The following is a 27561-nucleotide window of genomic DNA, read 5'->3' as shown; positions in this document are numbered from 1 at the left end:
GCAGGGAGCTCTTCCAGCCTCACACACAGGCCTCTGCGTTGAGCAGCACATGAGCCATAGTGGTGCCTGAGTCCACAGAGTCCCGAGAGAGCATGTGAAAGAGAGGCAGTTGGGGAAAATGAATGCGGGTGTTGAAAAGACCAGTAAATATAAACGCTGATATTTAATTATATATATTTGATCATATCCCCATCTTCTATTGTTGGTAACTGGTTGTAATCTCTTCATGACAGAAGCCATGCTGTCATTTGTGCCGAGCTTCTGATCCCATTCTTGGCTTTCTCTCCCTGCTGTAAGATACTATTTTTATCATAAAAGTTACCCTCAGACACAAACTTCTCCCACTGTGGGCATCAGTTTCCCATATGAGGTACATTGAAATGCTAGACCAAGCATTTGCAAGGCAGGAATCAAAGCCCCCCCCTTCCCCATTATGTCTGCCATCACACCTCTATCTCTAGAAAAAGTATTAGTTACTTCAAAAAAAGAATTAGAAACATAGCATGCCTTTTTGAACTGTGACTCTCACCAACAAAATGTGTTTTGAACTCTTTACATTTGCTTCAAAGCCTGTCAAAACTTCCATTATGTCCTAAAATAGTTCAAAATAAAGTTAAGCTACTTTCTGAGATCATAAAATATTAATAAACCATGACTAACTACAATTATTAAATATGTCACTTTTTTGCAAATGATTTTGTTCTTTATTGCTTACATCTTTATAACAGTAACATCTCTGCACAATATTTAACATGAAATCAAATAATACTAAAAGATTAAATTCACCCCATCTAATCTGATGACTTGATCGGATAAAAAGATTTGTTTCTTGTTTTACAAAAGCTTATACATACTATTCCATAGTTGTTTTACCCTCTTTTAATAACTCCTCTAGCATGTATCTCCAGAACTTATTAGAATCTATGCTTACAGTGCTATTCCGAAGTACCATAGGGGATCTCAGAGATGACAGCAAAATCTGATAATTTTGGTTGATTGTGGTCATCCAAAAGTATGTTTTAAATGGAATTTTATATATATTTATTACATATGAGAAAAGAAAGGGAGCATGGGGGGGAATAAGAAAAACTGGGCAAAGAAAATTCAATGTTTACATTTTCCTAATACATCAAATTCTTCCTGTTCATCAGATGCATATTTTATTGTGCATTATGGCTCCAGTGCAGCAAACCTATTTATGTATGTACTGTAAGAACAAGCTGAATAAATCTATCACGTTCAGTGAGATTTCTTACATTTTTTGAAGTTGAGCGCATGTTTACAATAAGCATACACTAGATCAGTGTATTTGTTATTAGCAGTGCATTGCTAATGTATGGTAATAGTTGCTTCCATTCTAAATTCTCTCTTCAGCTGTTCATAACTTCCGAAACCAAATTCCTTTTTGGCCTCAAATTCCATACACTTGGCCTCATATGAATCACTAATCTTGTATACAAATTCCTGTAAAATCTATTCATCTGAATTTGTGTTATGTAGAAAAGCCAGACATTATTACCATGAACTCTATCTCAGTTTTTTAATTCATATAACTCAAAATAGCCATGAAGTTTCAACTATGCAACTACTGCAAAATTCAGCCACTTATTTACAACAAACCATGTGTAGGTGCATTATTACTTCTACTCACAGATCACTGAGCTCCACAAAAATTTGTGTAGGATCAAGGTTTCACCCTTATGAAGCTCATGCAAGGGCTGAGCATCCACACTGACAGCAATTATTGAAAAACTGTAAGGTATCTAAAAAGGACACATTTGCCAAATTAAGTGAGACACTGCAGGTGGCTTAAGAATAAGATTTACAAGCTTTTCTTGCTATCAGATCTGCTATACATACATCTGTTTCTGTAGCCAGTCCTATTATAAACCATTATGTAATTTCTAAATTCAGTTTTCCGGTATGTGGAGTGGTCTAAGTGGCCACAGCTGACATGGGACCATCACAGCTGAGTTGTTCAAGTACTGGCTTCAAAACATTACATGGATGCAGTCCCCTGGCCACAAAACACTGTTTCCTTGTAGCTTCAGCCCAAGCTGGCAACCTCATAAATTACTGTAGTTGTCCATCTACAGTGATGCCGACATCTGCGGATGCTACTGCAGGGCTTAGCCTGCTGCAGCGTGGCTGCCCTGCCGCTTTCGTGCTGCGAAGGATGTGAAAGCCGGGCAAGGGCCAGGCCATGGCAGGGCTGTAGCTGGCACCGCTGCGGCGTTGTGGTTGGGCTGGGAAGGGGGAGCCTGGGGAGGGCAGGGATGGGGAAGGTGGTCGGTGCCCTCAGGACCCGGACACCCCAAATGCAGTCCCGGGTCACTTTATTGCCTCTACGTTAATAATGCTAAGAATGTTTCACAGAACTAGGCAACCGGCAACAGTAAGTCAGATATTTTTTAGCCATATGCTTGAAAAACAAAAATTTTCAATAGTATTAAACAGTTATGCTCTACTGAGCAGTTGTTTTCCAAATACATTTCATGCCACAGTGGTTTCTACTGCTCCATGTCCATGTAGACATTACTATACAGCATTTATGAAAATGTCATGTCTACGATTTACCTTGTTACACTGCTACAGATGACAGGGCATGGCTGGATAGTATGCAAATACTCAATAGCATCAGCTCTTCCTAATTAGATATTCAGACAAGTTTGTCAGGATAGTTGGAGACTGTCACTCTAAAAACAGATACTGTAACTATGTCCTTTGTATAATATAAAAATTCCCCTTCAAAAAGTGCAACAGTAAATCACAATCCTAAAAAAATCATATGATAATTGCTAACCTACTTTTTGAATGTAGAATGGATATTCCCCAGAGGATTATGATATAGTCTGCTATGCATTCCCTCCTCCTAAATAGTCTATTTTGTTTTTTTTCATTGAATGTCAAACAATTGAATATTGTGGTTAAAATTAAGAATTAACCTTGTAACATATTCAAAGGGCTTAAATTCCTATCACTCTTTCTTAGTACAAGATAATCACAATATAATTCGAGAAATACAAACATATTTGAAATACTAAGACTTTTAACACATTCTTTTTCTTACCTTTATGAAGAAGAAATACTTAAAACAGACACTGAAGAGACTGGTGGGTTAAAGACCAAAGTATAATGAAGAGTGTTTTACACTGAGTTATCCTGGAGGCTCTCAAAGCCCATGTAGTCTTAGAAAAAACTTGTTCTTATTCCAGGTTTCAATTACTGGCAACAAGGGTTCCTCAACTAATGTTGACAGAGCAAATCCACTTGCAGTGCAGTTACAGAAGGATTGACAGAGACCTGGAAGGTTATGCACAGTCACACATTTGAAAGGGTGCTGAAAATGCTTTTGTTCTGTACACACTAGGATTAAAGAATTTTTGCCTCCCTGCTCCCTGCTGCTCCTCTTACATCATCATAATTAGGATAAATGATCTCCCATTTGACTCTCTTCAACGGCTGTGGTACATGAACTGAGTGTATAAGATAACACAGATGTTACCTTTAATCCCCAGTTCAGCAAAGCGCTTAAATGTATATTTTGAGACCTGATTTAAAGGTGTGTTTAGAAAGAAACAGTTCTTAATGGTGCTGGTGAGTTGGGCCCTTAACACATTTTCACGGTCATTGATCAAGGAAATCATGAGTTAATGTAAATCTTCTGAAAGTAGCACTTCCTCCATCCTGTACTTCAATAATACAACTGTATTACTGAACGGGTTCTGTCTGCTTTGATTTTCCAGACACCTAACTATAGTTCCACAGAGGCTCTTATTCAATAGCACACAACTGTTCTTCTTTTCTTTATGTCCCAGGTTTCTTTAGGAGTGTAAGCTGGTAATATTAACTGAGAACCAGCTTCCATAGATTTCATTGTCCAGGATGGAAGTAATGTAACTTATACATGCACATTCAGCACATGAGGAACACCACTGGTGTCCCATGGCATGACAAGACGAACACAGTGCTACATAGCTTCAGATGAAAACAGAAGATCCTAAACACAATTTTAGATCAGATTCTTGGACCAAAAGTACATTAGTCAAATTTTACCAGACTAACATTTTTTCCTTGGGAGAGTGTTTTAATGTAGTCATCATTAAAATACCTCTTAATTAGCTATAGGTAATTACCTATAAGTAAGATTACCTATAAGTAAATACATTGATAAAGTCTGACACAGAGTGGAATTGCCAGTATTTATTTGTAACTTACATAGTATTTTTTTCTTAATATAAAGCAGACTCACTATCAGCATGGCGCTCCCTTGTTGTACAGCAGTGTGACTTACTAAACAATGTAATTGCTCAAAAAGGGCGTATTACACAAAGGTAGACCGAGCAGAACAGCCCATTCTCTGAAAAATATCCATTCAGTTCAAGTAAGCCCGAATGAAGAAACCTAGCCATAAGGAAGATTGAATCTGTGATTGCTCAGTAGAAGAAAAAGCCTGGTATTTTATATATGTCACTGTGTTCTCAGCAAAATCACTTTTACAGACAATAGTTAGCAGCACAGACAGGAATTACATGAAGCAAGCAATCATCTTAGGTAAACTCATTATGAATTCATTATGAATTTGAATATAACATTGGCTGAGGGCAATACAGAAAAAAGCTTAGCTTCAAATGTAATGGCTTTGATCACTTTGTATAGTGTTCCAAGTGCAAATTGCTCTTTTACCATAAATAAATGTTTGGTGGATAAAATCTGAAAGATTTGCTGGCAAAGATGCATGACCATAGCTATAAATATTTGGGAAAATCTAATAGTTCAATTTTACTCCAATGGTCATCTGGAGTATAAATGTATTCTCAGAAAAATTATTCAGAAATTTTATCATTCCCTTCTTCACAGGGGCTAAGATTGCAGAAATAAGTAAGTCCTCACAAAATATAATGACAGGAAGAGAAAAATCCCTGTGCTGTGACTGAATCCAGTTTCTTCTGACAAATTATTGTGTTCTGTAACATAAACTCCAACCATTAACTGCTTTCATAGGCATGAAAGCACTGTTAGGACCGGTTTCAACTAACCCCTGGAATATTTTACTCTTGAAAAGGTTACATTTTCTAGACAAAGAAGGTTTACATGCAGCTTGGCAAGAAGGTAATGTGAAAGGGAAAAGCTAAAACATAAAATCTACTCGCAACTGTAAAGCTTCAAGTTTTGAATGAAACAGTTTCCATTCTTTTGTCACATGTTTTGCCTATATATTAGCCAGGAAACATATATAATCAATATGTGAGTTACAGTGCACGTATGTTCTTAAGACTTGTTAATGTGGGATGCAACTCCTCCATGGTAAAGGGACAACACAAAGTCATCTACCTCACTTACATCAAATACGGGGGCCGCAGGGCAATGCACAAGAAGTGGTGCTTTCGTCAGAGTAAAAGGTAAGAATAAACATATGCCAGGGAAGATACCAAAGAATTTTCCTTTTCCTCTGCTTGTAGACAGGCACAAAGTCCCAGAAGCACTCCTGCATTCAGAGCATTTCCAGGACTGCTGTAAGAGAGCCAGTATATGCTCTGTCCATAAGGAATGGAAATGGAATTTAAGGGAGTGGGCTGTGCTGTAATTTTCTGTGTCCTAATAAGCTACACTTTGTGGGAAAGCATATATGTTAATTAATACCATTTCTTGTGCAATTACATCTTAATTAGTACATAATCTTTAGCAGAAATCAGACTGACAGCAAGTACTCCCAAAAACAAGCATACAAAAAATCTGTGTCTCTTTAGCTTCAACGGCAGGGAGCTTGGTTTCTCAATCATGACCATAAAATTGCAAGAGGCAACACTGCATAAGAAAACCCAGGAAAATTATTACAGTATTTCCATACGTACATAATTTAAATAAAAACATGTGCAGAATTCTTCCACCATCTCTGATGTCTCAGTACCACCAGCCAACTCATAACATTCCTGACAGCCAAATGCAAGTTAATTATCCCTTCTTCTTTCATTCTATTCTAAACATTTAGCCTAGGGAGAGGAATTTCAGTTCATTTAGTTAGAACTTTCCTCCTATTAAAATCACACAGCAGCCTTCAAAAACCACACCAGAACAAACAGATAAAATTAACACTTACAAAACTAAAGTTACTTATAACGCCACGTGCCTTGCCTGCTAACGTGTACTAGCACATACTAGCTCAAAGGGGCAGCCACTGTCCTCACCCAAAGATTGCACAAACACATAATGGAGTACAAGGGCATATTTCCACTGATTTCTGCACAGTTGTCTCAGCCCCCATCAGTACAGGCAGAGTAGGCTCAAAGTCCATTTCTTGATTTGTATTTATCATTCAAGATATCCACCCAAAATTTCAGAAAATCTGTGTTATTTAACGTTGCACTGTTCATGATGTTTCTTTTTAAGTGGAGCTTCAGGAAACCTATTATTATTTAAAACACACTCAAATCAAACGTCGACATGACCAGGAAGTTTGAAACAGTATAGCTCAAACACGCACTGCTTCCAAGATGTTCAAAATGCTCCTTAACATACTTTGAATTACAAACAAGATGAATCTCTAGGCTTCTGTTCTCTTAAGCACTGGCAAATAAAGCAAGCTAGAAAAAAATACTTTTCCAGAATGGAATTATTCAGAAAATGAATGTTTTGGATGTTAAGGAGGAGAAACACTCTTCAATGGTATGCACACACCATTATTAAACCATGTAAGCGTCAATATTAAGCCAAAATGCAGCTTTATTTCAAAATCATTTCTGTTATATGTATCTGTATTTTTCACACACTTTGGACTGTTTTGCCATAACCTGGGGTTGGATCTAGTCCAAGATTTCCATATGAAATCTTTGAAAATTGTACAGGTAATAGTCTTAAAGCTAGTACAAATGAAAACCACTGCTGGAAATAATAATTGGGAGAATATCTCATCAGTATCTTCAAGACCAAACCATTCTTTGGAAGCCCCAGTTTACCCATGTTCTACATACATTGCCTGAGAAAGATAAGACTGTTTCAACTTAGGAAAAAAAAAGAAATATTGGAAAAAACCTCAGTAGGGAAACAATATTGCTTTCATTCAGTGGCAATATTTTTAGTCTACACCCACTTCAATAATTTGATTGCATATGTTTGAGTCCGAGTATCTGTTCATAGACTTCAAAGAACTTTTCCTCTCCAGCCACCAAGTTTTTACTGAAATCTTCTGTTGTCTCTGATGTTTTTGAGTTGATATGGGGGTGCAAGTTTTTTCATAGAAATGTGAACACTATGTGAACACTTACATAATTAAAAATCTTTATGTTTTTTACCTCCTTTTTGTCATCGTATTACACTCTTCTCACTGCTGTGTCCACAGAAATCAAAAAAAAATTGAAAGCAGAGTGAGACAAGGATGCTGAATAATATCATACGGTCTCTAGGCCTAGCAGGCAGAGGGAGAAGTGAGCTTCTTTGGCAAGGGATTTTCCATCTCTCCAGATACCACAGTACTGATCGGCGCTAGGGTGTTCCTGAGTCAGCATGGCTGGCAAGGGCTGGGAGTTCACCACCTACCTCTGCACTGAATGCAGGAACAGCGTTGAAGACATATGGGAAAATTTAAGCCTCTTCTGTATTATTCACATTTTGGAGCTCCCTAGCAGTCCCCAGCACCAACGCGAGCAGGTTCAAAGATGCTCTGGCTTTTCTTCTTTCTCATGGCCCTTTGTGGGCTCAAGCAAGCAGTGAGTAGCTCCTGCTGACACTCCTCCCTCTCCTTGCACAGTCCAACCATGAGAAAAACCTCCGGCTTTGGGAGTGGGATAGCTTGGCATGGTTCCTGCCATTCTGCACAAAGGGAAGTGCTCTCTTCATTAGCGTGCAATGCCTGGAGTATCCACTGGAGTATTATTCTGAATTTATTTCTGACCTCTTTAAAGGCCCTCAAATATCTCCAGAGATGATGGTGTCAGGCAATGATCTGTCAAAAAGTGCTGAGGTCCAACAGCAAAAAACACTTCTTCAGTCTCTGCATTTGCAATCTTCAAAACAAGATTTATGACAAAAATAAAAAATAATAATGAAGTGGTAATGCATTTTTAGAGAGAACCAAAAGCTAACTTATAAATTGATGTAAACAAAACTGCATTATCGCTTGCTGTATAATTTTTATGTTGCCAGAGATACAGTAGATGATTTTCTGTCCTCTGGGTGTGAACATCCATGATATTTCACAAGGACTTATACTAACCTGTTTTCTTACCTGTGCTACAAGAGTGATGTTGCTGAGCTGGCCATGGACCTATCAGGAAAGTGAAAACTTTTTTGGATATTTAAAACTCACATATTTTTTAACATTAATTTTAAAACATTTTCCATTCAAAAGCGATAAATATTTTGGGATACATAAAACCACTTTCTCTCTTGTCAGAAAACTGATCGGGGTTTTATTAATCAAGAGCTTTTCATGTGAAAGATTTTTCTGTAACAGAAAAACATGTTCCCAGAGATTTATTAATTAAAATAGAAACTTTGTTCTTTGTTCCTTCAGAATGGTGTTACCAGTGGGATGCAACACAGTGGTACAATAGCTGAATGTATTTACTGTTTAGGCTGATATCCTCCTTTAAGAGATGAAACTGCAGTTTCACAGCCAAAATAAAACTGTGCTAAAGTTACTGTGTATTTAGAAGCACCATCTCTGATACCCTAGACGGTATCTATGTGTTGCTAGTTTGTTGATGCATTAAAACATCTATAAAATTACAAAAGTGCAGCTGTGTTTTATATTTGTTTTCTGTTCTATGTAGCAGTAGCAAACCTCACAGATGCAAAATGACAGTAGGCTTCTGAAGGAAAAATGTACATTTGTGTTCTGAGAACTAGAAGGCACTTAACATGAGCTGTGTAATTTATTGTCATCATGGGAAGCATAAATCTCAGGGAAGCATGTGAGCTTCTCAAACTATATTCCCAGCAACAACCTATTTACAGAAAGAATTTCAGTGAGAATTATAATTACATGTGGGGCTGAAAAAAGCATCTTTTCCCACATTGATACTGCTAGAAACTGTCAATCAAAGCATAAATATTTTTTACCTTAATGATGAGCTCACGGGTGCATATTACCCTAATGCTCTCCTGAAAGAAAAAGAGAAAGAAAAAATTGAGCTATATATTTTAACAGCACATCACTAGAATTTCATAGCTTACCTTAGTGTATTAATTCCTCTATCAAATATAGCACCACACAACCCAATTAAAAATAATATTAATATTAGATAAAAGAATGAGTATGTTATAAATTAGCCTCTGGAAAGTTCTTGCTTACAAGTAGCCAGATTATCATAACCATCACTAAAACAGGCACCCCAAATGGAACTAATATTTGCCCTAATCTCTGCTTCTACACATCTCCTTGAAAAAAGTGACAGGATATTTGGTGTGGTTTATGCAAGTACTGTATTTCTAGAGTGCATAGTAGACACAAGAATGTTCCTTAACAACTATTGCCCTAAAATGCTATTAACATAAAATTAAATTAGATGGCTGATGCCCTCAATTTCCTGGAATACTGGATACAAAGATTGTTTAGGTAACATTTTTGCAGGCAAGGCAACATCAACTCTGATTTTTTGGATTATAAAGACAGAAATATCAAAAGGTTGGAAATTCTTGTTTCTCTTAGTTCTTCAGCAAAATCATACCCATCTGAAAATGTTATAGACATGTTTTAGATGGGTGAGGAGCTCCGTATTGGGATTCCTTCCCCCTAATGATCTCAGATGGGACTGACACCATCAACTGCTTCCTAAGTGCTTCCCTAGCATAACAGTATCAGTGCAGCTTCTCAGGTGCATGGAAATTTCAGAGGAACTTGGCTAATAGAGAAGCACAATTTTGGAGAAAGTTTAAGGGAGAATTCATAATCCAGATAATCCTAAACCTCTGTCATCTGCTCTGCACTGGACACACACTGGTGTCTGACTGCTTACTAACACCCTGGCGTGTACCAGAGCTCCAGTTCTACTGCAGAGGAATATTTTCTCTGACACAGCACCCAACCTAAACCCTATTGAAAGACCATTTCTTGCTCCAAGTAACATTTTAATGTGATATCCACAAAGAAAATAACTTGTGTCAAACATAGACTAAAACTGTGACTTTATAATTGGTTTAAGAGGCTGCCACCCAAAAAGGCAACAACCTCTCCCTACCCCATCCATTATGTTCCCATCCCCTTCCTTTGGTGAGCAGAGACAGCAACCCCCATTAAGATCAGTTCATACTGACAGTGATCTGCACATGAAATTATTCAGTAGAGATTTATGCCAAAACAATGGTGCCTTTTAAAATTTATCTTTGGAAGTGTCCACTTCATCCTGAAGCTCTTCAGGATGACCTGCTGCACTTTCAATACAAACTTCTTCTGACCTAGAATAAAGTTTAGTTGTAAAAAAATCATTATTTAAAACCCAGGCAAGCAAACCAGTTTAGGAGAGAGCAAAGCCATAAATTTAGTCCTAAGTACATGCAAAATCTGTTGAGAGAACTGTTTAATGTTGGCGATGAAAGCCTTTTTTTAAAGGCGGGACTGTAAATCAAAAACTTCTCATTCAAGCAGTCTCAAATATGGACCTCAAATCCTATTCTGTGTTCTCAAAAAAAGCACAGAGAGCTTCAAAACAATCTGAGTAGGCATGTGCACTGCAAAGCACTTCAAAAATATCAGCAGTTTAAGTAGAAGGTAGACCCTGACCCAACAGCAAAGGTGCAGCCACACTGTTATAACACAGGGAGGGTATGCTTTAGGGAAGGAAATTTTCTGCAGAGAATCCCTCCACTGACCTGGGAAACTCACAAAGAGTCTGCTTGGGCAGTCCCGGGAGTTAAAGTCCATCCTGCTTGGTTTGCTTGTGGAGTGTCTACTTGTATTTAAGGAACTATCCCAGAGGCACTGTAGAGGGTGAACAAAAGAGAACTATTTTAAATTTTTTGTAAATATAGTCATTGTCTTCTGAGCTTGTTTTCCAAGCACAGTTTTTGTTCAACTACTTTGGTGCAATTTTCTGCATATATGCAGCACTGCCTAGAAACCCAGATTGTTATCTTACTCTCTGACAAGCATTATTTAGGTCTGTCAGATACTAATGGGCTATCATAATTCCCCCCTAGTTTTAATGTGCTTCATATTCCCATATTTTTTTTCCATTATCCACTTCTTCCTGGATTTCTCCAGTCAGATTATATTACCACAGTCTGTTCCACATAATCATTTTTCTTCTAAATGATTCACATTATCTTGCTTGGAAAGTAGAAAAAGGAGAAGAATTAGGAATCAAAACGACATTAAGACCCTGGAAGCAAGTAGAGTAGACAGTATGCCGTCACTTCTTTGTTAGAAGGTTTGCTGACCAGTCACTTTAGATCTATCTAAATATACTTGAAATACATTTAAACTGCTGCTCTGACTCGCCCCTGGTCACTGAACCTCTGAACGGCTCTCTAAGGGGCAGGGTGCCATTGCTTCAACATTGGCACCTGGTGCCTTTTAGGAAACTCTTGCGTGTCTAAGGTATCTGCACAGCTTTGCAGATATGACAGAGGATCTACAGAAATGCAGTGCCTTTCTGGAGGAGCAAGCAGAGGTGAGGTAGATACCCTCAGGGCCATAAAATGGCACCAGGCACCTGTGTTTAGGCATCTGAATGCCACCACTGTTTCCATCGACAGTCATGGTTGCTTAGACACTTAGCACACATGTAGATACCTATTCATAGACACCTAAATGCAGTTGTCTTCATCGGGAGCTGAATCCCACTCTTCAATCTCTGCAGAGCAGATATGACAAACAGCTGCAAAGCCATTGCTATTTAAACTCAGGATTTTTTCTTTTAACAGCATACAAACTATTACTGTTACACATGGGAGTTCTTATCAGGATCCTATTGCCCCAGACACTCAGAAACAGAAATAAGCAAATCTGACCTCAGCTTTTCCAACTGCAAGGGAAAAAGGTTAAGAATTAAAAGTGTTAATGAAAAAATAAGCTCAAAGTTTTAGATATGTTAATTTGCATAAGTACACATAGATTTTAGATGATTTTAGCCACTATGGGTGATGTTGGCTGTCCAATGAAAACAATTAAAGCACATTAGAATTTGTATAAAAAGAGCAGTTAATTTTTTTATAAACAGACTCCATGTGGCACTCCCAAAATTCAAGCAGCCTTTACTGCTAAGTTGAAACTGAACAAAACAATATCAGACTCAAACCATAGTATGTTTTGATGCTTCACTGGGAGAAACAAATTCAAGAATGCTACCCCTTCTATTTCACAAGGCAGCACAGCTATTAAATTGGTTTAGTTTGTAACATTACCTCCACGTAAAAAAACATAAAAAAGGAAGAAATGCCTATAATCGTGCTGTCAGTGTAGCACTCTATATTTACTGCAGGATTTGGTCTGACACACGGAATAAAATGCTAATGCTCTTTTTTGAACTTCAGCAGTTACTAGAATAACAAAAATGGGATAATAGGCAAAAGACAGCTTTCAGCCTGATCCTGACCTCAAAATATAAATACCTCAGCTTGTCAAAATAAAATTGTATCCTTGAGACATATGAAAGGGACTTACATAAATGGACAAATACCTTGGGAGAAGAATTTCAAAGCTAGGATTAGATTATTAACTACTAGCATTGATCTATTAACTGCAGATACATTGAGCTTGAAGTCATGTTTACAAATGGAAATATACCTACTCTGACTGCATTCAAAGAGTCTCACAAAAACACATAATTCAAACTAATTTGTCTGTTCGAGAGCTCTTCACAATGCTCAGAATAAATATACAGTCAGTGCACCCAGTTAATTCCCACATCTCTAGCTCCCTAGCAGGTAGGCTTGTAGCCCACACATTTATAGTCCAGTGCCACCAGAAAGCTCAGTTCCCAGCTGCAGCCCATATCTTAGCACATCTGAGACCTCTGGTGTGTTGTGAGTCCAAGACTCAAAACTAACCTGGCATGTCTTATAAACAATGTGCAAACATTTAAAAAAAAAATCAAGGAACTAATCAAGTTACAGTCCAGTCATGTACAAAGAAATATTCTATAACGTAGATGGGACTTAATAGGAAAAAGAATATGTGTCATTAGGCAAAGCTAAGGGATACGGGAAACTGAAGGAACATTCAGAGAAGTAATTCATCCTGGAATAGTGAAAGGTCAGCCTGGCCAGCTGATTGCTGAAGGGTAGAGCCTTTCTCATGAAACTGTACGTATTAAAGAAGATAAACTCTCTTTCCTTGATTTGTGGATTTAAAAATTCACCATCAGGGATTTTAGAGCAACAGATGGCACATCTGTCCCTGAGTTTCTTTATGTTATTCTCCTGCCCTGTAAGAACATTGCTACAATTTGGCAGCGACTATGTCCTGTACTTTTAGAGATATAATTTAGAAGAACTTTGCAATTGTGAGGTTGTTTCTGCTTCTCACAGAGAACTTTTTATTTTGAGAGAATAATTTCACTGTAACTCTTGTTTCTTCAGATGAAGATTTCTCATGATCACACAACACAATTATCCTTCTAACTTAACTAGCCAGCTATTCCGTAAATTCCATAATCTACTTTGAAATTAAGTGGACAAAGTTCATTCTGGGATAAATCAATGATTAATGGCTAGGTGGATGTGCCCATATAATCAGACAAATGAATGTCTCTCCTCTGTTATCCCCTGTTGCTTCATGCCTGAACTGTGCGCGCTGTCCTGTTTTGAACACAGATTGACCGGATGTTACCTCCTTGCCGAAATGCTGGCAGGCAGCCATGGGGCCCCGTCGGTGACTACGCACTCCGGGAAATGCACACCCTGCCTTCTAGCAATATTGCAGCAGTCACATCTCACGCACTCGTACGGAGCCATGCAGGGGTCATGGACTTTGCAATCTGGGAAGGGGAGACAGCTTAGTCCTGCCGTAACAACAGCTGTCCTTCTGTGAAGATACACAGATGTATATCAAAGTGATGCTGCGAGGGGTCACTCTGGGAACACTGCTCAAAGCTGCAGCAAACAAAGGGGCTCTGCCACAATTATTTAAAAACAAACCTCTGGATAGGAGCAGAATCCTGGCAATGCTCCAAGTACCTTTCCCAAGTACCTCCCAGCGCCAGATGGAATTTTTTCAGCAAGGTCACCAGTTATGTATATTGTAGACAAAAGGCACAGAGAAGTCCATGGACCCTAATCAGGGCTCCAGCGAGAAAGAGCTTCTTTTCCCCATGCAGGAGCCCAAAGTCGAGCCTGGAGAACAGAAAGCTTTTTCACCCCTGCAGGCGATCTGAGTGGTGGTGTCTACCCAGTTCTAAATACGGCACTGTAGGACTGCAGTGGTTTCAAATAAAAATAGTGCGATGGAGGTATGTTTATGGAAACATCAAATACAGAAAAGAAAGGCAATCTAAAATATACTTTGCTTTTTATAAGGTATATTTAGCATTTTATAAGGTATACTTTCCAAAGTGAGGAATGGAAAATTGCACAGACATTGAAAGCACTCAGCCAGGCAGAGAGACTCAGTGTTATTAAACCTCAGTTCAGTACAGTCACTCCAAAGCAGTGCTCATTGTACAGTGCATTCTGTGTGGTGCCTGCAAGTCAGAGAAAAAAACCTTAAGACAAGGATGATGCTCTCTTTTGGCATGAAAACTGCAGGGTTTATCAGTTTTGCAGCTGCAAATAATTTTTCCCTTCCCATTCTGTAGCAACCTTGGCAGACTGTACTTGTGAGTAACCTCACTGAATCTTTTGCTGCTCTGGCTCTTGCCTTCCCGAACAAGCTCTTTACTGCTTCTTGGTGGCTTACATCAGACTAACATCTTCCATGTGGAAGGTGAGTGCCCAAAAGTGTGTACATGGGTGCGCCTGTTTCCTGCAAAGTCCTATCTCCCAACTTGTGCCTAAGCCCCAGGCAAACTATTCCACTGCTTTACCCTGCTTACTCTTAGAAAGTTTTCAACTTTTCACCCTGAATCTTCCTTACTATGGTTTAAGCCACACTACCTCTTAATTGATACTCTCTCCAGAGCTGGAGAATTGCAACAGCCTTTTGTAAAGTATTTGAAAGCTACTCTGTCTCTCCTTCAGTCTTCTCTTCCTTAAGCTAAACTATCCCAATGTATTGCTTGGTCATCACTGAATAATATCACAGAAAAGAACAGAGAAAACAGAGGAAAAGAGATATATTCTTCCAGAAAAGAGACAGATGGATACAGGGAACAGCAAGAAGAACAAAGAAACTTCCTGTAAAGAGAAAGAAAACCAGACAGTTAAGGAGAGCTTAGCCCGAGAGCGGCTGCTGAAGCCAATGAGAAGGCAGACAGGCACACGGGAGGGAGCGTTAGCGAGCAGCTCCAGCCCATCCTTCCCAGCCAGCCATGCCCTGCACCAAGAGAGACAGGCGCGGCTTCTGGAGGTTCCCTCCAGTCCACTCACCAGCATGTCCGGCTCTGCTCCTACCTCACAAAAAGGAAGAAAACTTGAGGACTCTGCTTTTGGTGCTACAGCTGAAGCAGTATCTTTGTTCTTTGCCATCCTAAACCCGAGACAAAGCTTTCAGGCAGAAATTCCACAATGATATCCTTAAATCACAGACACATTCAGTGCACATTTGTAGACATGTGTTCCACATATACAATGTGATACTGCAGAAAGTTTGTATTGTTTGCACTGCTTTACGTAATGGCGTATATCCCTATGGGTAAAAATCAGTACAGCTTTGTTAAGCAAATGTTTTTATTATTTGTAGTGTTTGATGTTCACTAAGGTTGTATTTGAGAAGAATGCTAACATTTCTTGAAATGACATCTTCCTCTTAAGTACACTAAAATTCATTTTCAAATAAAATATTACAGATAAACTCAACTAGAACATAAAAGAACTACCATTGAATTGGCATACATAAATTTATGATATCCTACAAAACACTGAAAATGTCCTTAATTGTTTTCAGATCCTAGCTTTTAAGTAGGCATGCTCAGCAAAACTTACCCTACATCCAGACTATTTGCAACAGTTTGCAGGAGTCTATCCTATTTTAATGCTCTGAATTTTTCAGTTTCTCACCCCAAAGTGAGGCTGTCTACTGCTTTCATGGACTCTGCCAAATAGCTAGCAATTATCACATGAAGTAAATAGCGCACAGCAGTTTTCAGCTTCATTATAAAGTGGCACCTTTTTTTCAGCCTTCCAAAAGCCTGCTACCATGTCATGTAGCAGGTACTCAAGATACTGCTGAGCAAGTATTCTTTGCTATTCAAGTATGTGAAAAAGGCCCTTTTAAGTCACAGAAGCAGAGAATAAAGAGTCTCTCAGATTAAAAGGGAGAACTGCAACTTCAATGAAGTTCATCATAGTCCTGACAGCAAAAATTCTGCTTTCTAATGAAAAAAAGATAGGAATTTCACAACAGCTTATCACTGCAGTTATTTTCAGCTCACCTTATGTTACTGCTCCTCAGTCAGGCTTGGGAGCGATACTGAAAATCATTCTTTCCTTCTAATCATCCTGAAGGCTTGAGGCCATGAATAAACATACAGTTCGGCAGCCCCTATAGTATAAATCCATCAGCGAAGTCTTCTGCCCTACAAAATGTTCCGACCTGTAGCATGAAAACTTCCAGCAGCATGCATCTGAGGCAACCTTCCCGGCAGGCGGGATACAGACTACCAAGCGACTAGCCAGTTGCTGGTGATGGCCAGTACCTGGGGTGGCAAAGTTAATACGTGATGGCTCCTGTGTTGACTTGCACCAGGAATCACTGATTATGCTGACCAGCAATATCTAGCACTGAGAAGAAGGTGGGAGAACATCACCAAGATACCTAACTGGGAACATAAAGGTCCAGACTTAGCTGCAGGGGGCTATGAACCTGAATGCTAATTTGGTGTTACCCTGTCACGTGTGAGAGCTGACACTCAGAATCTGTAGGCTTTTGTCATGTGGAAATTCTGTCAGCACCACACTCTGGGTCCTTGCATGATCCTTTCTCTTGGATCAGCGCTCATTTCTAAATGCCCCGAAATGGTATTCCACTTTCCCTCCGGGAAACATTCATCACAAGTAACTCACAGCTTTCATCTTCCTTCTCCCTCATGCACCACAGCTGCTGATGGCCAAAGCCAAAGTGCTGTGTGATTACAAACCTGTTTGCTTCAGCGTCTGGACATTAGCATGTCAGGACCTCTGTATTCAGCAAGCAGTGCTCTCTCCTCCTCAGCATGCAGCTATATTCCATCTGTGTGAAAACAGCGTTTGCTCCCAAACCCAACACATAAGTCTTGAGATGTCAGGACAATAGTCATGAGACTTTACTAGTTTAGGTACAGAATTAAGTGGATTCCGGTAAGTGGTGTTTTAAAGGAAATTGCACCATATGTATCAGGAGAATGCATCACCGGAAGCTTGCCCAGAACTCTAAATGCTTGTTCTGAGAGAACATCACTGGTATTTCTTACAAAGAGATTCACAGTAAAGCTGATAGTGTAATTATTTCAACAGAGTTACTATTCAACAGTGCAAACAGTGCATAAATCCCAGAATTCAGAATTAAAGCTGAAAGATCCTGCTCTACAGCGGCTAAAATGCAAAATGACGTTAGGAGAGCCATAAATACTTCCTGGAATATAAAATAATGTTCATAATTTTTGTATCTGTGACTGAAATATAATATCTTAAGTCAACTCAGCGGAAGAACTTTGCTCAGAATTATTTCATCACAGAATCATGTAATTTATTTACTTCTCCCCTGAGACTCTGAGTACATTAAAGGCCACAATTTTTCAATTTTCAAAACCACTTCATTTGAGTCTAATCTATTACATACATTTCTGAAGTGTCTATCAGTTCAATTTCTTGGTATGCTTTTGATAACATTCACACGTTAAGAAATAACATTTTGTGTTCCCCATCACATCACCCAGAATTGTATCTTTAGTGGATTTGTAAATGGTAAATTACAATTTCGGATAACTTTGCTGGGGCAATTCCATAATCACAAGGAATCAGCTCTTACTGCTGATTGTGCAAAGTGTTAAGTGATTTCTGGGAACTGTTGAGCATCTCTGTGTTCTAGTCAATTAAGATGAGTTTACTTTGAAGGATAAGACACACAATTAGGAGAAAGCCTGAATAAGATTCTATTTTGTATTAAACATTTAAAGAAGTTCAGCTCAGCTCAGCTCTAAGTGGATATATAATGACAGTGAACGCTAACGCCCAAGGCCCCCTTTGTCACTTATTGCTGAACCCAACTACGTGTTCACAGCCACGAGCAGCCCTGGTCAGCTGGAGACCCTTTTCTACACAGCAGTTAGAGGTGAATCATTTCAGAGGGCTGTTTTTTTTTCCAGCCAGAGGAACTTCCTTTTTGACTTTTCAGCCTTCAAAATAGAAACAAGGGAAAATGAGTTTAAGACAAACACAAACGTAACGCTTCCTTAAGCCATCACAAACAATGTGCAGGGCAGACCTGGGTCAATATAGTTCAGTTTAATGAAGTGACTGGCGTAGAAAAAAAAAACAAACACAATCCTACTCTTCTCAAGCAAATCTTTTAAGTAAAAATTAAACGCCGCCATTGCCGCCTGCCCCCAGGCTCACTCCGCAGCCAGCTGTAAGCGGGGGCCGCGCTCCGCGCCGCGCCGCGCCGCCCCGGGCAGCCGTTACGCCGGCGGCCGTTGGCGCGGCCCGGCGGTGCCGCTGCCCCGCAGCGCCCCCCTTCTTAGCCCTGCTCCCCGCTCAGCGGAGGCCCCGCAGCGACTCGGGGGCAAGCGGGGAACGGTGAGACCGCCGCTCCGCCCGGCCTGGCCCAGCGCTGCGCTGAGCCGCCGCCGGCGTCGCGGCACGGCTCCCACCACAGCGCCCCCTGGGCGAGGCGGCGGCGGCGGCGGCAGCGGCAGCTGCAGCGGCGGCGGCGGCGATCGATGAGCTCGGCCGATCGGCTGCGTGGCCGGCTCGGCGCTGCGGAGCGCCGTTGCCTCGCCCGGAAGCGAGGCGTTGTTGCCGTTGCTCGGTGAGGAGGCGGCGGCGATGGCGGAGCAGCGCTACCCGCGGAGCTCCATCGAAGATGACTTTAACTACGGCAGCAACGTGGCCTCGGCCAGCGTCCACATCCGCATGGGTAGGGGCTGGGGCGAGGCAGGGTGAGCGAGGTCCCCCCGGCCCCCTCTCCCCGACCCCCCCCAGCGCTTGCAGAGAGGCCGCTGCTGCGTTCCTTTGCTCCGCTGTCACCGGCGTGCAACATGGCAGGGCATCCCGGGTTCCCCTCTGTTTACCTCATCGCTCTTGAGTTTAGCTTAATTCAGGTTTTATGCAGCCCTTTTAACCTTCTGGGTGAAGGCTGTCTGAATGCGTTGGGAGCCTGGGCATCGTTTAATCCATCTGAAGCACAGAGGGTGAGAGGAAGATCAGTGGTCGGCAAAGGGCTGGGTTTTATCGTTTCAGAATATGAGGGGAGAGTGGGTGGGTGGGTCTTTTTGTCAGAGGGATTAAACCCATATACATTCAGACTTGATTTGCTTCATGCTGATTCATTTTGAAGCTTGAACTTTGTTATAGAAGAGGTATAAATGTTAAAACTGATGTCCATAATTAGAATAGTTTAATTACCCACGAGGCTGGAGGTTTTGCATTTCTACTGTGGATGTGAAAATGTTATCTCTTCAGCTTAAGCATTTGGGTGCTACAAGATTGTATTAGTGGCTGTGAAATATGGCTCTGCTGTTAATACATAGGTCTGAAATGTCTTAAATACAGCAGGTATCTTTTCAGCAATCCTTGCTGAAGTAATTGTCCTGTTAGTGGATGCATCTTGGTCCAAATATGGCTGTGTCCTCTGAATTTTTTGTTAGAAGTTTCTGTTAAATGGAAGACATTTCCCTATAAGAAAATACAGTCTTAGCTTGTTTGGAAAATGGGAAATATACGGGAAGGCCTTGCCACTAGCAAAACTGCTGCTGCATATAATAAAGTAGGGAGCAGGGTACCCTAGCTAGCAGGCTACTTCTGTGTTTGTTCTGTTTGCTACAACATAATAGGGTCCAGTCCCTCACGACTTATATTTAACTTTACATGCTGCATATAGCCTTGCTGAGCTTGATTCAGCTTCTCTTAATATGTGCACTTAAACATGTTTAGGTTGTGTCATTAAAGACTGAATTGATTCTTGCTGTGAGCTTATTCTTTCTTTCAGAGCATTTTGCCTAACGGACTTGCTTTCTTTCCATTCTAAACTGAGAGTATCTGTATGATATGCAGTCATGGACTGTCCTGAACCACTCTCCCACTCAAAAATTATGAAGTCTAATAACTTAATTATGGGATTTTGTAGCAGTGTGTATCTGTAGAAATCCATCCAGTACAATGAAAATTCCAGAATTATTATAAATAGTGTCTAAGATGGCCAAAAGTCAATCTAATAATGTTACTATAAAGTTTTTTTTCTTTTTTTAAAAAAATATATAGCTGTTTCCCATGCAACTTCCAAGTTAATCTTTCTTCATTTAGGTTCTTTAGTTGAACCTGATAAAGTGACAGAGAAGGTGTACTTTTAGTAATTTCTTAGTGAGATTATGTATATGTAGTTTTTAAAAAAAGTCTGAAGTAAATTTCTCCCAAATTCTATTTTATTCCTTTCATCATCCTTATTGTTTAAATAATGACCCCAGGAATAAATGTAATATTTCCTGGAATACTGTATCAAAGTTTTATGAAAAGATGGCTTCTTACAACTTTTCTCTGTGTTTTTTTTTTTGTAATAAATAAACAGTTTCTTATGGTACCATATCACAGAGCAAACTTGTATTTGATTTACTGTCAAAGTTTGTAAGTGTAACTCAGAATTGATCTCATTTTTATTTTCCTTATTCTAGCTTTTCTACGGAAAGTCTACAGCATTATTTCAGTTCAAGTTCTTTTGACCACAGTCACAACTGCAATTTTTCTGTACTGTACTGGAGTTCAGACATTTGTTCATGAAAGGTAGATACTAAACTGAAATGAAACTATTTATCAGTTTGTAACATGTAGTTTGTGTAGTAACTCTAGAACACTTCTGTATTCCTAATCACTTTTATGTACTGTGTTTTGATTCTGTAATAGAAATTTTGGAAACTGATTAGGACATAACTTTTCTTCTCTGACAATCTTGTTTTTTCTGTAGATACCAGAATTTATTTTAATTTTTTAATTAGCAATTAGTGACTTTAGTGATTAATATTTATGCTATGAAAACCCATACATCTGTTGCAGTACATCTCAGTTAGTGACATTTCTTATTTTATGGTCTTCTTAAATATCTGCTCTTAGATTCTGTTTGGAATACTGTTGCTTTTAGCACTTGTTCCAAACCGCCAAATCATTTCTTCCGCCCACTCCCTTTTTTTCTTTCTCTTTTCTTTTTCCATAAAACTAGTCTTCTAAATTTCCTGTGGATTTATTTCTTGCCTCTAAAATTGCCATGAGGGGGGGAGGGGAGAAACCAAAACCAAGTCTCCAAAACAATAAACTGTGTTGCAAAGACTAGGGGAAAAGGGAGAGCGTTGAGTGCAATTTCTGTTTTCCTTTCACTTTCCCCAGTGCATGTGCAGACTTTGCTTTTACTTTCACTTACTTCATAGCTCTAATAAAGGAGCATCAAATGTTATATGAAAGTTTCTGTGTAAGTGTATACAATAGAGTTTGTAAAACTACAGTTTATACTTAAATCTGAACACTGAAGATCCTCTTGCTCACTTGGAACTTCTGTGCTTTGTCTTTGGTTTTGGTCTAGTTTTTTCTTCAAGGGCTGCTTGTGTGATTTAATTATAGCAGCAGTTACTGGTCAGTACTGATTTTCTTTAGTGATATTAGTGCACATACTTGTTGCATTTGGGTGCTTATAAGCAACAGTTCCCTGAATGTGGAGTTTTAAAATAGGCAAAATATATATTTTAAAACTTATGTTTGGTGCAGATATATTTTCCTCTTCACAGAGGCTCATCTCCAGGTAATGGGTTCTTGAACAATTTGTAACTTCAGTATGAAAAAATTATCTTTACCTGTAGCTGTACTGTTTTTACCTGAGTATCTAAGATAGTGTGTTCTAGGGTGGTTTTACTGTAAAACCTGCTTTATATTTACTTTGGATTTATAAAGCAGTATCTTTATCCAGATGCTCATTTAAGAACTTGGTTTGATATAATATTTTCCTTAGTGTTCCAGATATTTTAATTTAATTTTGATGATTTTTATTGTATGAAACTTTACAGGCCTGCCTTGCTTTTGATATCTGCATTTGGATCTTTGGCTATAATCTTAGCATTGACACTCTACAGACACCAACATCCTGTTAATTTATACCTCCTTTTTGGATTTGTAAGTATCTATATAAATTCATTTTTTAATAGTCCTTAGAATATCTTTCACTTTGATCAACTCTTTGAATCAAACTAGTGGTGGCTAATTTGTTTTTCTTGTATTTCTTGCATGACCTCCTGCATACTTACAAAAATTTAAATTATTGTTTGGATGTTCTGTCCACAGGTTGTTCCTGGATAGCCTCTAGCTCATCTTTCTAGGAAGAATATTAGAGCTTGAATATTAGATTCAGCGAGTGTTTGTTTGTTTTTTTACATATTTTGCTGCTCCCATTGGCTTAGACAAGATATGGGTTGAAAGCTTTGTTGGTGACCTCTTGATTCATGCCATAAATATTTCCGCCATAAATACTTTCCTATGTTTTCTTGTAATGAAACTTAATTTGAAACTGCTTTTTAGGAAAAACTCATGGCCCATACTAGCCTTGGGCCCAATACATGTCAATAATACATTTGATTTACAGCTCTGTTTCAAAAGAAGGGTGGATGGGAGAGTTGATGCAGGTACTTAGCTGTCTAGTAAAAGTTTAAGAATGTTGGATGACAGTATTTCAAATACTGAAAAGTATATAGAAAGCTGAAAATAGTTCATTTCTAATAACAGCAGCTCTGAGAAAATTTTATAGCCCCTTGAATTGTTTGTAAGTGTGATAAGCACATTACTTAATGCTGTGTGCTGAGTAGAAGACCAAAATGACAGTCTTCTATAGGGGATGTTTCTTATTCATTTTTGGTTTATGTCCTATTCTTTTGTATATCACAACAACTTCCAGCATAGTAAGACAGTGGTTGCCATTATCTTGTTGAAAATTTAGCCCTCTTGTTAAATTTTTGTATGTAATAACATGTTTATGTAATGCATACTGGGATTGTGTAGCAGAATAGGACTTGTTGTACATGAAGTCCTTATGTGCAGTTTCTTTTTTTTAATGCTTTCAATTTTTTGTTTCTACTTTTGTAGACCCTTTTGGAAGCACTGACAGTTGCTATTACAGGTAAATGATTGTCATCCTTCTGTTGTCTGATTTCTTACAGAAATTGGAAAAGGAATTCAATATGTTGTACTTATTGCCACCTGAGATTCCCAGATGTGACTAAAGTGATAATAAATCCCCTGTTTGAAAGTTTTAATGACAATGGTGTGAGTTTAGCAAACACCTGGAAATCAAGGAAGGAAGCTGGATTTTGAACCCCCTTTAACTATTAGATGCAAATAGTAATTTCTGTAATTCCACTGTACCACAAGTGACTGGAGTGACAATAATAGGAGAAAAGATTCTGTTTTTTTTTGCAATACAGCAATGTGTTTAATATCCTTTCTTTTCCCCTCACTTTCTTTGTGCTACGGCTAAATAGCTTTATGCTTTTTCTATAATGATACCATGTCAATATTAGGATTCTGAACATATGTGATAACAAGATTATTAGTTGCTGAGTCAGGAGGGTAATGGTAGTCTTTCTGGCCTTCTCTGGCTTCATTCTGTTTCACTTCCATCTCCTGCCTTTTTCCAGATTTGAATAGCTTCAGCGATCCAGAACTGAAACTATGCAAACCTGAAGTGAGCTGTGCTGTCCTTTTCTTTCAGTACAGCTAGTAGTGCCCTTTCTTATAAGGCACTTCCCACTAACATGCTGCAGTGGAGCAGAGCTGATCTGCAAGTGAAACGTCTTCATCTCCCCCCTCTTCTTCCCCCAAGAGAACTGCATTGAGTTGGAGAGTTTTGTAGCCTCTGTTGGGCAGCAATGGCGCAAGGGCCAGCAGGGTGGGGGGAGAGGGAAGAAGTCCTGGCATCGCCTTGCACTTTAGCTTCCAGCATAAGATGAAACCTCTTCATTGTGGTTTCTGGCCTCCTGCAAAAAAGAGTCATTTGGGGAAAGGGAAGATTAAGGAGGCAGGAAGGGGGGAAAAAAAGGCTCCACCTACTTATCTTTTCCCTTCCTACCCTCCTAGTCAAAATTCTTCTGAGCTTTTTCAGAGGATTGCTTGTGTTGGGGTTTTTGTCTTGTATCAGTATCATGAAAAATTCAAAAAAATTTTTTTTACTTACAATCTCACATGTCAATTATTAAAATGCTGTTTTTATTATGAGTACAGATCTGTTATCTCCTTTTAAGAGAGCTACACCATAAATGTCAAACTTAGCTAGGGCAAGGGCCAGTGCATCCTATGCATTGATCTTGAAGTGCAAAGACAAGTTCAGGGATAATCTTACTTCTTTCTTCATAATTAAGATTGTTTTCCTATCTGTTAAGTCTAAACTTCCATTTCATTAAAAGATAGCAAGTACATAGCATATTTTATTTAAACGACAATTTACTTTTTTGTTTATAGTGAGTTTCTATGACGTATCCATCGTCTTCCAAGCCTTTATTCTTACTACTGCTGTATTCCTTGGACTGACTGCATATACCTTGCAATCAAAGAGAGACTTCAGCAAATTTGGAGCAGGGTATGATGTTTGTTTTGTTTTGTTTTGTTTTAGCAAGTCCGTAGATATAAGAATGAGTGCAGGTCAATAGAAACTACTCTGCTTCATGTGAATGTTGGGGGTGTTATTTATCTTAACTTACTATTTTTATGCAGTGCTGCTCTCTTGATAAGAAATTCTTTTTAGCATAGCACTCCTTAGTGTGATTGTGATTCTTAAAACTGTAGTACTGCTCTAAAGGACTAGATTATCTGGATTTGTCGCCAAGACATAAGGGAGTTAATTCAAATATAAAGTAAATTTCAGCCATCAATTCTGATTGCTCTCTGCAACAGAGTTTTATTGCTGAAACCAATGAACAGTTGACATCTAAGATTTATGGACATTTACTTAAACCACTTCACAATATATTTGTTAATAGGAAGGGAAGAGGTTTTAAGCAAAGTTAATATTGTTGCTCACAGTTTTGTGTTGTTTTTTTCCAGGCTCTTCGCTTGTTTGTGGATTTTAATCAGCTCAGGGTTCTTAAGGGTAAGATACCTTGCGTTCAAGATTAAAAAATATTCTTCAACTTAAATTTTTTACTAACTTATACTATAACAAAAAAAGTTTTGGACAGTTCAATATATTTTCACGAAAAGTATTCCTAGCCAGGTTCATTACTGTCAGATTATGCTATGATCTTCTAACTATTCATTTCAAATTCAAATTTCTTGGATGCTGTTCTTCCTAATATAAAAGTGGTGTTTCAGTGATTGGCAAAGTTTTGTCACTTAACTGTGAGAATGGGGAAGATAGCTGTTTTTAATTGGATAATAGTCTTCTGTTCTGGAGACCAGAACTTGCTCTCTCTTGCAAGGATATACTTTACCCAATTAAAGAGACTGTATAACTGGGGGCTAGATGAAATAAGAACATTGAAATGGCATTGTAATGTTACATCTGTATGTATATAACAGTAAAAAGATGGTATGTTTTACCCATCTTGTACTGATACAAGACCTGTGTTTTACATCTGGCATATCTTTTTGCAGAGATTTTTATATTAAAAAGAAAATGAAATTTACAAATGTCTTTTTTCATTTTTCATTTGCCTCCAGCTGTTTTTTTATAGTGAGACAATGGAGTTGGTGTTTGCTGCTGCTGGAGCGCTTCTGTTCTGTGGATTTATTATTTATGACACTCATTTGCTGATGCACAAATTATCCCCTGAAGAGTACCTACTGGCTGCAATCAATCTTTACCTGGACATCATCAATCTGTTCTTACACCTGCTGCGTTTACTAGAGGCATTTAATAAAAAATAATCAAAAGTGGTATGGTTTGAATATAGCATATATAAAGTTAAGTACCTAAATAGTGTTGGTTTGGGTGATCTACAAACTGTATAGTTTTACCTTCTAGATACTGCATCTTTATTACTTTTTCATTCCATCAATATTGATCCCTCCCTAGAAATAAAAGGCTTTTCGTGTAGCTGAAAATTCTTCTCCAGAATATCCATGTTAGTTAACAAACTGTAGCCATTTCAGTCACTTTAATTATTTAACTTAATTTGCACTTTACATAATTCATGATCCAAACATTTGCCAGCTTCTGGTTGCTCTAGAATAAGCTATCAGAAAGCCTCTGTCTGCTATTCAGTAGCTGCTGGAAATGGTTCCCTTGGGGTTATGTGTGTATAGCATAAAGGTACCCTCAGTTTATCCTTGTGCAATGGTTTACTAAGCTAAACATTTCTCTTGGTTTTTTGTTTGGTAAAATGGAAAACCCTCTCTAAAAGAGAGGTTCTGTTCCTGTTCTGGGCTATCAGATTATTATGTAAGCAGGGAGAGTATTAAAACACTTCAAGGGAATGTTCTTCATTTATTAAGAGTAATTTATTGCCTATCTTTCAGGATTCTGAAAAATCATTTAAAGATGGAATCTGGCATCTTACCAACTTGCATATATTAAGATTAATTATCTGCCAATAAGAATTGGAAAACCTTTAGTCTTTTTTTGCAGCTCTGTGGAGGGGAGAACTTCAGGGGGCTGAGAATGAAAAATGGCAGGCAAGCACTTGCTAACTGGGCAGAAGCACCATGACGGTGGCTGCTTTCCAGGCTGTTGAAATTCTGAAATGGCGGGCAGGGTAAAAAATTTTCAAATGATTTTTTGCTTAATATTTAGTGTTGAAGTCTGAAGTATTATTTGCCTTTCACCTGTCACACCAGTGACAAAGAGGCAAAGTGATATGTATTTCTAGCGTTAAAAAAACGGGATGCTTCATAGCTGCATGTACTTTCCATGCTGGAGTTTTTACTGGGGGATGCTGACAAAGGAAGTCTGCAAGCTGCTTGTTTTGAGCCAGTGTGATGATTTCTCTTTTCTGTCTTAAGGTTTCGTTGAGAAATGTGTGGAAGTAGCCAAAAATAAAGCTTCACTTTTTCCTTGGGAGGGGATGTGTTCATTTCCTCGTCCATCCCCGCAGCCCGGCAAAGGCAGAGCGGCGCTGTGCTCGCCGCCCGCCGGGGCGGAAATACGGCAGCGGGGCGTGCCCCTGAAACCCAGGAGTGCTGACGCGCTAGGAGATTTACGGTAGAGCCTGCCGCACCTTGGGGTGGGGGTGAAGCTGTGTGGAGGCAAGGCTTCCCCCTCACGTGATTCCCCTGACGTCGCGCGTGCGCCAGCCCACGCGTGCGCAGACAGCGACGGCGCCTGGCGTGCGGGTGGGCGGCGGGCCTCGTGCGCGGCTGGGGTGGGGGTTG

At 39.1% G+C, this 27561-nt stretch overlaps 2 protein-coding genes and 1 long non-coding RNA gene across 6 annotated transcripts in view; 2 read left to right on the top strand and 1 right to left on the bottom strand.

Annotated features, from left to right (window-relative positions):
- Window positions 1-7658: 7658 nt before the first annotated feature.
- Window positions 7659-17238, bottom strand: LOC112968155. The gene is made up of 4 exons (XR_003254263.1): window positions 17172-17238; window positions 9061-9102; window positions 8225-8263; window positions 7659-8003 (listed from the first exon to the last, which is right to left on the bottom strand). It is a non-coding gene; the product is annotated as an uncharacterized LOC112968155 (long non-coding RNA).
- A 1755-nt stretch (window positions 17239-18993) lies between these two features.
- TMBIM4 (transmembrane BAX inhibitor motif containing 4) lies at window positions 18994-26128 on the top strand. 2 transcript variants are annotated; one of them, XM_026070047.1, is made up of 7 exons: window positions 18994-19147; window positions 20898-21006; window positions 22275-22380; window positions 23344-23377; window positions 24715-24832; window positions 25297-25342; window positions 25912-26128. In XM_026070047.1, the coding sequence occupies exons 1-7, from the start codon at window positions 19057-19059 to the stop codon at window positions 26116-26118; spliced, it is 711 nt and encodes a 236-aa protein (XP_025925832.1). In that variant the 5' UTR covers window positions 18994-19056; the 3' UTR covers window positions 26119-26128. The 2 variants fall into 2 exon arrangements, with proteins under 2 accessions (XP_025925832.1, XP_025925833.1); XM_026070048.1 differs by having other exon boundaries at window positions 19010-19169.
- A 1160-nt stretch (window positions 26129-27288) lies between these two features.
- The window catches only part of LLPH (LLP homolog, long-term synaptic facilitation factor), a 5431-nt gene continuing 5158 nt past the window's right edge, over window positions 27289-27561 (top strand). The window contains exon 1 of one of the 3 annotated variants that reach the window (XM_026070050.1): window positions 27289-27391. The gene's annotated coding sequence lies outside the window, so the exon portion shown is untranslated. Of the gene's footprint in view, window positions 27392-27417; window positions 27523-27561 lie in introns of those variants that run through there. The other 2 variants (XM_026070051.1, XM_026070049.1) reach the window with 2 other exon arrangements.

This window comes from Apteryx rowi, unplaced genomic scaffold, assembly GCF_003343035.1.
Source record: "Apteryx rowi isolate R43461 unplaced genomic scaffold, aptRow1 scaffold_302, whole genome shotgun sequence".
Taxonomy (NCBI): domain Eukaryota; kingdom Metazoa; phylum Chordata; class Aves; order Apterygiformes; family Apterygidae; genus Apteryx; species Apteryx rowi.
Note: the sequence above shows the minus strand (reverse complement) of the source record. Positions and strands in the feature narration are given on the sequence as shown.